Source organism: Pelodiscus sinensis, chromosome 11, assembly GCF_052426305.1.
Source record: "Pelodiscus sinensis isolate ZL-2025 chromosome 11, ASM5242630v1, whole genome shotgun sequence".
In the NCBI taxonomy this organism is placed as follows: domain Eukaryota; kingdom Metazoa; phylum Chordata; order Testudines; family Trionychidae; genus Pelodiscus; species Pelodiscus sinensis.
The window spans coordinates 39,162,290-39,174,621 of NC_143062.1; the positions used below are offsets into that span (position 1 = coordinate 39,162,290).

At 37.9% G+C, this 12,332-nt stretch overlaps 1 protein-coding gene across 12 annotated transcripts in view; it reads right to left on the reverse strand.

The window, feature by feature from the left end:
* Nucleotides 1–669: 669 nt before the first annotated feature.
* The window catches only part of CHL1 (cell adhesion molecule L1 like), a 223,342-nt gene continuing 211,679 nt past the window's right edge, over nucleotides 670–12,332 (reverse strand). For 9 of the 12 annotated variants that reach the window (XM_089781240.1, XM_089781245.1, XM_089781244.1 and 6 more), the window contains 3 exons: nucleotides 11,799–11,871; nucleotides 2,036–7,922; nucleotides 670–1,600 (listed from right to left, as the gene is read on the reverse strand). In XM_089781240.1, the coding sequence (XP_089637366.1) occupies nucleotides 7,706–7,922; nucleotides 11,799–11,871 (290 nt within the window). In that variant the 3' untranslated portion in view covers nucleotides 670–1,600; nucleotides 2,036–7,705. Of the gene's footprint in view, nucleotides 1,601–2,035; nucleotides 7,923–7,966; nucleotides 9,931–9,974; nucleotides 11,691–11,798; nucleotides 11,872–12,332 lie in introns of those variants that run through there. The other 3 variants (XM_089781247.1, XM_075938667.2, XM_075938668.2) reach the window with 3 other exon arrangements.

Sequence of the window (12,332 nt, forward strand, 5' to 3'; positions counted from 1 at the left end):
GCTGGCTGTTCCCCTTCATCAGGGAGCAAGGAGAAAGTGCAGTTTGCTGCATTCTTCACTCTGACTGGGGAGTAGCAGGAGGCAGACAAACCTGAACCTGTCCCAGCCAGGGAACATCCACCCCTCCCCAGCTGTGCCCACTGGAGCTGCAGCAGACATGGAGAGGTGCTTTGCACTTGGCCCAATGTGCTGTGATGATGGAGGTCTGAGGTAGTTCTCTCTCCCTGGGGCAACCTGCATACTAAACCTCGCATCCCCACCTCAGAGCAATGATTTAAATGAAGCATGGATATTTCCATATTATCTTCCAAAGAAAAACCCACCAAAATTAATTGAGTTAAGGACCCGAGCAATGACCTGTACATTTTCCAGTACTTTATAATGAACAGTAGCAATTAGGTACAGTTCTGACTTTTTTATTGCCTCTTGTTGAAACATTCATTGTTTTCCCTGGCTTGGATGCCTATGTTCAATTGTATCAATTCGATAGACTTCCAGAGCCTTTTCCTCAGCTGGCATAATTTGCTCCCCTGAAGCTAATACAACTACCTCACCTTCCACCAGCTGAGAAGGTGGCCTTAATTTAAAATCAAATTAGAATTGATGACAAAGAAGTGCAAGAGCAAAAAATAAATGGTCCACTCACAAGTTAGGCATTTGAAGAATACATCAAGTCAAACTTTTATTAGCAAAGTTGAATTCCATGTATAATGAAAATATCTTTTAAAACCATACATGTACATAGGCATGATACAAACAACAACTACAGTACAAACACCTTTTTCTAAACCTTAATAAATTTACATTAACATTCACCTAGTAAAAAAAAAAAGTGTGAACTGTGTGAACTTAGTACCATGTTTGTCTTGATCTTTTTGCATGAAGTAACAAAATATTGTGTAAAATTTTAAAAATACAGTATGCTTTGGCTCATACCCATAGATTGGTTCCTGCATGAAAGCTAAACAAATTACTGCGGATTACAAGGCTTGATATGATAGTCAAAACTTTTCCATGAAAGATATGGTGCTGAAGTGTAAACATGTACTAATAGTCAGGAGATCAATGGAAAACATTAGGTATATGTTTTATTCTGAAACTCTAAACATTGAGGCTGCATCTAGACTGGCATGATTTTCCGGAAATGCTTTTAACGGAAAAGTTTTCCGTTAAAAGCATTTTCGGAACAGATCATCTAGATTGGCACAGATGCTTTTCCGCAAAAGCACTTTTTGCGGAAAAGTGTCCGTGCCAATCTAAACGCACTTTTCTGCAAAAAAGCCCCGATCTCCATTTTTGTGATAGGGACTTTTTTGCGGAAAACAAATCTGAGCTGTCTACAGTGGCCCTTTCGTGCAAAATCTTTGTGCAAAAGGGACTTTTGCCCGAACGGGAGCAGAATAGTATTTCCACAAGAAGCACTGATTTCTTACAGTAGAAAGTCAGTGCATTTGAGGAAATTCAAGCAGGCAGTGTAGACAGCTGGCAAGTTTTTCTGGAAAAGCGGCTGATTTTCCGGAAAAACTGGCCACTCTAGACACAGCCTGAGCATATGCCTACAAAGCAGTGTTATTCCAAAGTAACTAAGGGTATGTCTACACTACCCCGCTAGTTCGAACTAGCGGGGTAATGTATGCATACCGCACTTGCTAATGAAGCCCGGGATTTGAATTTCCCGGGCTTCATTAGCATAAGCGGGGAGCCGCCATTTTTAAATCCCCGCTGCTTCGAACCCCGTGTAGCGCGGCTACACGGGGCTCGAACTAGGTAGTTCGGACTAGGGTCCTATTCCGAACTACCGGTACTCCTCGTGAAACGAGGTGTACCGGTAGTTCGGAATAGGCACCCTAGTCCGAACTACCTAGTTCGAGCCCCGTGTAGCCGCGCTACACGGGGTTCGAAGCAGCGGGGATTTAAAAATGGCGGCTCCCCGCTTATGCTAATGAAGCCCGGGAAATTCAAATCCCGGGCTTCATTAGCAAGTGCGGTATGCATACATTACCCCGCTAGTTCGAACTAGCGGGGTAGTGTAGACATACCCAAAGAGCTAGACTGCAAGCCATTATTTCAAAATAATGGTGAGCTGGAGAACTTCTTACTCTGACTTCCCTTACTCCTTGTGAAATGAGGGTGACAGGAGTCAAAGGAAGAGTATTCTACCTTTGGCTTCCTGTTGTGTAAACAGCACCAAAAGCTGAATTAAGCTATTTCGACTTCAGCTACTCAATTGACGTAGCTGAAGTTCCATAGCTTAATTTGACCTTTGCCATGCTGTGTAAACGTGCCCTTAAAAAAAAGGTTTTGAGGGCATGATCTTTTGTAAGTTAATGGAATTTCTACCAGCAAGCCCTAACAATGATTACCCTTAATTGACCTATTTTTACATGGTTGTTATTTAAAATAATTGAGATACACTATCTAGAACACATCTAAATATCCTATTTATTTGTATAACTGTGACCGCATGATTGAAATGACAATGAAACGCCTCTTCAGATGTATACAAGGCTTAGAATAAACATACCCAATTAACTAACATTGTTTTCCAAAGCTATGTATAAAATTATTGTCCAAAGTCATTTTGTATAGAAAGATCCATACTGCTGGGAATATTTTTTAATTCACTGAGGAAAAAATCCTTATCCTGCAAACTTTTATTTACATGCGGATCATTGGCTCACATGGTTTGTCCCATTAGGTTGATGGAAGAAGGGGTAATCAAAAAGGCTTGTATGATCAGGCTAAAACAAAGTGACAATCATTGAACATCTGCATCATGTAGGTATGTTGAAAGTTTACCTACAGAAAATATGATCTCCTATGATAGATACTTTTTCTAGTATGTATACTAAACAACCTAGCTACTGTATTTCAATAAATGTATCACTGAAATTACATGATGTGGGTTGCTGAACTGAGAACTATGAGCCAGGAGGTCCCTTTTTGCCCATTTTCCAATGTGTACTGATTGATTAGCAGGGGGAAAGAACATTCCGATTTTAAACAATTTTGCTCTTGGTGAAGGCAGTGGGAGCTTCTCTATTATTTTAACAGGGAGCAAACATACGGTGAAGACATGTACCCAGTAACAAAGACTCCTGTGGAAACCCACAAATGTCAGTAGGAGAATGGACAGAGACAATTTCCTTATCCATGTGGAATGGGCCATATTTCATAAGTAAGGAGTACTAAAGTAAATGTGAATACTACTGGAGGCTTGGAATATCTAATATGAGTAAAGTGTTTGGTCCCTATTACTAGAGAGTTGTTGTGACCCTCCCCACTCCATATTTTGGTTTCCTAAGACTTTGCATTGTAAAAAATGTTTGCAATCTTTTCTGTGAGCAGCTCTATCGCTTGCATTGTTTAAAGAGGGCCTTTGATGAAATTCATGAGGGAGAAACCCCTGGGAGCAGAGACGTGCCTTTTCATTGTCACAGGAAATTCCGTTCAGCTGTGGCTGAGAAATAAGCTTCTGAAAATCACAACTACTCTTCTATGACTTGTGCTGTCAGTAAAATGTGGACAGCATGCCAAAATAATAATAGAATTAACTTTCTAATATAGGCTCGATCCCATGTCATGACCAAAGCAGCAGCAGATAGAACAGGAGTGAGGGGAGAGAGAACCCAACTTTTCTCCTTTCTAAAACCCCTTCCTTCTTCTTCTCCCAGCATTACCACATGAGCAAGGTGTTTCCTTCACCCCCTGAAGGTTGAAAAGATAACAGTTGTTCCATGCTCATTGCAATTGCTTCATTTTCCTTAGCACATGACTCTTTATTTCATGGTGGATATTATTTGATAAAGGGAATATCAATCACTACTGAAAAATATGAGAAATGCTTTTTGTCTTAATTATTGTAGTGCATTTATGGTGCTAATATTGTAACTACCTCTCTCTTTACACTGAAATGTATGAATCTGGCCTGCTAGTGAATGAAGGGAAAAACTGGTTCCAAAACTATAAACTAGCTTGCTGTTTTGCTTTTAAAGAGACATCTCTTTTGGAAACATATTTTAATCTTCTGCACATTCCAGAATATATAGTAGAGATAAAGGTGCCTTAAAACCATCACTGCTAAAAATAATTAATCAAGAGAGATAATGGAGTTATAGAAGAATCTTAGGGAATTTCAGACATTTCAGACATTGGACAGATAACTAAAAAATTCATTGCACGACTTTTTTGTCACAGTGTGATTTTTAGGCCTTGAGGCATGAAGATTTAAAAGTCTGAATAAAAAAAGGTAAAAAAGCGCTCATTCTGACATCATAGAAATGTCATAAGCAACTCTGAGCTAAAAATGAGCAAAGGATATCACCGGATTTTTATTAATTAATTAATTTGGACCCTGTCAGAGGTTCAAAACCTTTACACAGGGGAGTTGTTTAACAGCTATGGGGAGCAGCAGGAGGAGGCAGACTCCTGTAACTGAACTTTTATTTAATATAGTCTAATGCCCTAGTCTGGACCTTTCCCACCTTCACTAGTCAGATTTCTCTCTCAAGACTCTGTGATAGCTGCAGAAGTTGGCACAGCAGTAGGGAAGAAGAGACAAGGTTCTGGCTACTCAATGGACTGCTAAAATCAAACTAGAAAGGCCCATAGTTAGAATTTGGCGTTTGGGCACTTCTTATTCCAGCTTGCTGGATAACACTGGCTAGGGGCTCTCCCTGTCCTACTATGAGCTTCCTTAGATGACAGGAAGAGACAGGGTGAAGAAATTACATTTAATGTTTACAAAATCCAAGGCAATAGAAAAATTTCAATTAGTTTTTTTTTTTAAGAATACAGTATCAAGTGGAATAATGGAGAAAGTAAGGAAACTTGCCCCTGCAGGTCAAACCATGGGCTAGTGCAGAGCTCCTTAAAAGTGAAATGGAGTAGGAACAGATTAGCAACAAATTGACAATTATAAACACAAGTCATCATAAGTCTGGTCAATTTTCATCAGTTTCACATTTAGCTTCTCATGCTCTAGCATCTGTGGATAATCATCCTGTTGGGTAGTTTGTCTCGAGTCCTGAAAAGAGTCAGTTTATGTGACTTAGGACAGGATGTAAGCTTTCAGTTTCCAGACTCCCGTGTGTGAGTACCTCGCCTCCCCCAAAGCTGACCATCCCTTTTCAGTGATTAAGTTGAACTAACTGTACAGGCAGTCCCCAGGTTACATGGATCCGACTTACATAGGATCCCTACTTACAAACGGGGTGAGGCAACCCCGCACTAGCTGCTTCCCCCCAGCAGACCAGGGATACGCGAAGCTAGTGCTCCGCCCCCAGGAGACCAGGGAGACGCGGAGTGGCTTTTCTCAGCAGATACCTCAGCTTGAGAATAAAGGACTGAGGGAAGTGAGGTGTGGGAGAATAAAACTGAGCTCTGGAGAAATGTTTGGCTAGTGTTTCCCCTACAATATGTACCAGTTCCGACTTACATACAAATTCAACTTAAGAACAAACCTACAGTCCCTATCTTGTACGTAACCCGGGGACTGCCTGTATTACAAAGAGTACAAATAGTGAGAAATTTGTCTAATTCCCCAATTTTAGTGATCTGAGGTGCTAGTAACACCTCAAATGGTGTGCTTTTTTAAACCACAGCCATATCATGCTCCTCCAAGTCACATAAGTAGTCCCACTGGCTTTTATTACAAATAGATAGTAGAGAGAATTGACTGAATTAGGATAAAAGATTTAAGGCCAAGTTTTCAAAAGGATTCAGGATTCCCTGGTTGTTGAACACTTTTGAAACTGTAGGCACTTCATTAAAGTATATGAATAGGAGCTTAGCTGAATACAAAATGTGATCCTGTAGGTACTGTATAAAATTAAAACCATTGTTATAATTATTTAACAATGTGCATCATGCAGCTCATAAAGTTGAAATTCTGGGTCATATTCTGCATACCTTAATGGAGCTATTTGCCTAAGGACTACTCGTATGAAAAAGATTTTGCAGGAATTGGCATCTATATAGTAAGAATTCTTTCAGTGGTGACAGAAATGTATTGTAATTGCAGATACAACAAATTAAAAAGAACACAGAACTTTAAGGAACATTTGCATTGAACTGTGGTTAGGAAAGAACTTCTCAAAGTATCAAACAATAATCATCATCATCATTCAGAGACCAAATATAAACAGGACAAAAGTGTACTACGCAGCTTTGCTGAGTTTGTAATGGGAATGACTAGCAAAGAAAGGAGCGACTGCAGATTAAGCCTTCTGTATCAGTAAACAATATAGAAAAGAAACTATTGTAATCCATTTTTAAAAATGTAACAATGCAGAATATGAAAATAAAAATTTAAAAAATCCCTAAATATTCAAGGTTTATTTTTTGGAGAGAGAAGCAATTATTTTAAGTTATCACCCAAAAGAAAGAGGAAAAGCAAATATGACAGTTTTATATCCAACTTGTCCCTCTATTACTACAAAGAAATACAGACTCATGCTAGGATCATTTCTCACTTCAAATTAAAACCAATCTGTATTTTCAGTTATGTAAATATGTATAAGAGACTAAGGTGGATGTCTTTTACTAGACCAACTTCTTCTGAAGAACTCTGCATATTTCAAAAGTTAGTCTGTTTCCTCTACAGAAACTAGTATAAAACAAAGATATTACTTCACCCATCATATGTCTCTCATATCCTGAAACTAACATCACTACAGCAACATTGCAAATAATATATACAAGGCATTCCTGAAATATATGCTAGCATATAAATATACAGACAAAAGGCAGACCAAAATAGTTGTTTAGAAATGCAGCTTTCAAGGAGATTGGGAGTCAGAATCAGGTGGCTGTTTTAGTAGTCTAAAACCCTGGCTGGGATGATTTAGTTGGGATTAGTCCTGCTTTTTGCAGGGGGTTGGACTAGATGGCCTCCTGAGATCTCTTCCAACCCTAGGATTCTGTGACCTGATCCTGGTTCCTTGACACATACAAGAACTGTAGGATAAGCTTAATTAAACTCTGCCAAAGGAAAGCTAGTACGTCTGAACTTTTTAAAGGAAAGAGTGACAGCTATTGGAGAGACGACATAGATACCAGATTGGAAACTATTTCTTTTAAGAACACATTTGAGATCAAATAACATTTGGATAAAGCTGCATCTCTAAGTAATTGCAATCAGCTCTAGCCACTTATTCTAGAATTACTTAAACAGATGTTCTTTTTCTCCGTGAAAATTAAATAATATATTGAATGTATATCTATGGTGTTTTCTTTTTTTTTCTTGGTGTTAATTTTTAAAGTAATTTTTGCCTTCTCCCACCCCCACTATCTGCTGACCTCCACAAGGCTAAGGTCATTATATATTAGGGAATACTGGAGGTAAATATATATACAAAGTGATAAAGCATACAAGAGAAAGTAATACAGAGAAACATGTAGGCTAGCAACTATCTTTATACATATGTAACACTGAGAGGCTATGGTTTTGGTCAGACTGAGTGGTATATATTGTATGTGAGAGTATTATTCACCTTTTCTTTATTACATAAAAACACCCAAACTATCAGGACTGAAAAGTGTCAAAAATCATTTGTTGATAGCAGCGACTAATTCCCATATTAATTGGAGGTTGGGGTCCTCTCCTGACTGATTCATTCTGCAACCTACTGATCACACATGGCAATAGTTGGTTACTAGTAAAGATAAATATGGCAATCTGAAATTAATAATGTATGTTAATATCTTATGCGTGAAGAGGAAAAGTTGCTGTAGAACTTCCAGTGCTTTCGACTGACCCTTTTTCCTTAGATCCAACATAAGCACCAATAAATGAACCATCTTCATTAAACATCCCTTGGTCCCCTTCTCCATAATCTACCAAACTATCAGCACTTTCCGTAGCTTTAATGTCCCCGTTAAGTGACTGCAGGCTGCCTTTGAGTGGCTTCTCATCGCTGTCACTATGAAATAAAGAAAAATCTTCCCAAAATCTAGTTTTGTATTACAACAGCAATTATTCATTTCCTTTATCAAATAAACAGATATATTGAAGAAAGAGGGAACTGGATACATTTTGATTGGGATAGTTTCAGAACATTGCTCACAACACAGTATTCCCTTGTTTCCAAGTCAAGTCAATAAATATGGTGAACCTGGTGTACCCAGCTCTGTGCATTGTTTGCACTTTGCAATTTTTGTTATTTTGAATTTAATGGAATAGGTAAAAAACAAAACAAAAATTGCAAACACTATTGAAAAGAATGCATTGCGAACAGTTTTTGTTTTGCCTTTTTTTCCCCCCCTTCCTGTCCTTTTTTCTTCTCTTGCCATTTAAAATGGAGGCAGGGGCTACGGATCAAAAGGAGGAGGAAGGAGGAAAAAATAAAAGCTGAAAACCAGCTGTACTGATTCATCATTGCATCTTTCTTTGTTCCTTAAAAAGAGGCATTAAGAGTCGGATTTTACAAAGCACAAACCCAGTTGTGGGGTCCATTTGTTTCACCTGGTCTATGGAGTAGAATAGATAGATTGAAGTAAAGGCTGATGTTTGGGGGTATTGGTATTTTATTGTGCCCTGATCTTTGGTGGAAGGGGAGAACACTTATCTATCTTTAAATGATTGGTCTGGTGCTAGGTAAGCACTTTTATTTTTTATGAGTAATAAATACAATAACTAAAAATACACTTGTGCATATCTATCTATTTGACACTTGCTCATACATAATCCACATTCATTCATTGTGACACTATGTTCCCATCTAGGGACACCTGGACTGATGAGCCTATTAGCAGCTTTGGATAAGAGAGTTGGTTCTCTTTTGCTTTCAGATGTAGAAGTGCCAGATTTGACTTCAGTGCTAAAGACCCATCTGGGGCACAGAATTACATAAAGCGGGTAATTGTATATGTGCAAACAGGTAGGCCTCTAGACAGCTGCGCTCCACAAACACTAATCTGTGCACACAATTGCAGTTACTGCACTTGCCATAATGGATGTGGATCTTGACTCATCAATAATATATTGGGCCCAAACTTCAAATATATTGTATCATTTGTATTCAGTAAAAAGAGACCATAATTTCCTTTACACTAGAGTTATTTGGGAAGATTCTTGTGTTTGGCTGCTCTGGCTTCTCACTTAATTCACCACTTAGTATTCCCTGGTCCCATGTAGGGTTTGTGGCGGGATTACACCCACAGATGCAGGGATGTTGGCAAACCACACTCTCATCAGATGCACTTCAGGATTAGGGAGCCACAAAGGACCCACACACTGCATTTGTGCCAAAGGCACCCTAAGCAGATCAGAGCTCTCGGCCTTTACCTTTGCAGCAGAGCTGGTTGAAAGATATCTCCCTTTTTCCATGAAAAGGGGGACACTTATTTTGCAATATTTTTCACAAAGGATCTGTTCCATTTTTCAACTAACTCCATCTTTATAAAATGATGGCACCAATTCTGAGTGTATCCAAGGAAAGTCGTATTTATTAACATGACAGGAAAGCAAAGTCTTGTCTAGGGGAATCTATCAGCATTAGTGCATTGGTTACATTGTAACATCTCTAGCAACAAACTCTTAATATATATGAAAGAATGATTCAATTAAGTATTACAAGATGCCTCGTATTATTTGGAAAAAGCTATTTTTAATAAATGTAAGCTAATCTATATTAATTAAAATCCTTTTTTATTAGACATGCCAAAATAGTAAATAAGACAACACTAAATAACTAAGAAACAGTCAAAAGAGGCAATTTACAATGGGAACCTGTACAAAGCTGCTACAAAAAAAAAGTGCTTGAAACAGAGAAGTTCTAAAGAAAATGGTATCTTCTGACTAAGGTATTCAAGTGGAAATGGCATGGGACATCCCATGAGATCTTGCAATGAGCTTGTCATTGTATATTCTGGAAAGCCCAGCATTTCCTGTCTCAACAAAGCTGGGAATTTGTCACAGAAGTTTCCCATCTGCCACAAGATATAAGTAATATTACCAGAAACTCTTATACTATGAAAAATGGACAAAGAAGTACAGGTAATAGCATTTTTAGCCAAATGTTATGAGTTTAACTGGAATCCCTGAGTCTTTAGACAACTGGGCCATATTCCTGCTCTCATTTATGCCAATGAGATCAATGGAGTTTCACTGACTTACAGTGAAGAAAGTGACATCAGAATATGTCCATGTATATCTATAGGATATTTACGTCTCCTGAAAAGACATTTATGTCCAGTAAAGTAAATAATCTGATGTACATATGCAAACACATAATGGTCAAGACTGACTATACTCAATTATATGGTTCTCTTACAGTGTGTTTAGGAGAACCAATAAACAAATCCAACTTACCATGGCTGCACATAAAAATTGGGTAACTTGTGCACAACTTCACCCAACTATCTCTCAAGATGTGAATGCAATGGCACTGTGTGCTGGTCACCTCCTTGTACTGCAGCCTCAAGAACTCAGCTATCTTCTCCCTCTAGCTCCATTTAAATGCTATATAGAGACTGTCACACATTGCTCTGTTCCAAGTTCAGATATTCAGGATTGGCATAAAACTACACATTTGCCTCTCTCAGACCAATGGGTTGAAGTGTTAAGCATCTCCTCCAAGCTGGGATCAGTATTTTTTAATTCAATTTACATCAATGGGAGCTGAAGTTGGTAGGCACCTCACGGGAGGTGCTCATACTGCCACAAGATTACTTACTATATTTTTGTAAGATACTAACCTATTAGTTTACATTAATCAGTCCCACTCTGTTGAAGTCAGTGGAACTGAAGGTCATTAGAATCACAAAATACAAAGCTCTTGCAAGTATGTTGTCATCCTTCATGGAAAAAAATAACCAAAGAAAAATGGAAAGTGGTTGTAGATGCTATAAAAATCTTCCCAATTGTTGGACCAGAGTTGGGCCCCTAACATAAAAGTTCAACTCTGCCACCCTCCCTTAGCTCAAATTCTTACTAAAGTTATTAGTAACATTGACTGAATAAAGATTCCAGTATCTGGCCCCCAAATTTGTCTTTTCACACTCTGTATACAAGAAATTTTGTTGCTCTTTTCCCCCATATATAATATTTGTATTTCTAGAAAACAGAAGCTGAAATTGGGGGGTAAAAGTTGCTAACCACATGGCGTTCGTACCTTTCTAAATATCTGTCCCATTAGAAGGCATTAAAAATTAAATAAAGATGAAATTATGCAGGAAAAACCCTTATTCTTTGTAAATAATCCACTGTACATATTGGATTTAGCCAGTAATTTTTGTGTTTGAATGCTAATAAGTATGCCAATATGGCTTCACACAAGGATGTATTTTTCATATAACAATGTAAATATAATATAAATTAATAATATAAATATATAATGCAATTAATTAACCTTTTTAGTCTTGAATGCAGCCAATCTTGTAAACTACTGTACTATTTATTACTTATTTGCTATTTTTTATCCTTTTAATTCTCTCTTTTTCTGCAGATGAACCTCCATGTTACAAAAGTCCCAATCAAAATCCATTGGAATCAATGAGAGCCTTTCCATTGACTTCAATGGACTTTGGATCAGGCTCAATATTAACATTATTTTTATAGTGCTAAATGAGTAACAGATGGACAAATAGGGCTACTCCATCAAAAAAATACCTATGTCCAAACTTGGGTGGATTAAAATGTTCTGGATATATCTTTACATTCATATTATCATCCACTCCCATGGGGTTTGCTTTGAAAATGAAAAAAATAGTGTTAGTAGTATGATATAATAAAACACATTCAAGAAATACTTGTGAAGATATTTTTAAAAACATGTTCTGTAGTAGATCATATTTACCTATATTCTCCAAAGATCTCATCTTTTATTGATTGAGCTTCAGGATCTGGATGCAAATCCTCTTTTTCTTTCACTGTACAAATGAAAGAGAATAGATCTGTTTACCAGGATGTTTCCTGTATCATTTTTATTCCTGGCAGGTTCTGTTGGAAAACTTCCCATTCTTATCAAGATCTGGAGGGCAACAACTTTAGTTATATGTTTGCATTGCGCAAAGTAGAATGTTTTCAAGAGGTGTAGAAGAAGGTAGCTGACTAATTCCCAAGAATCTTAGTAAGAGTTTTGCAGCTAACTCCTTGTATGTTGCTATGAAAATGCAGCTCTTACACTTTGTTTCACTAAGACACATTTCTTTCTTTCAAGTAGGAATAAGAGATCCTCTGGAAAAGGCTTTATTTTCCGGAGAATAACGTCTAGACTGGCGCTTTTCTCTGTCTTTTCCCCAAGCCGGAAAAAAGCGGCAGCCATGTTAATGCAAATGCCGTGGGGGATATTTAAATCCCCCGCGGATTTTCCTATTCCAAAGTCTACATT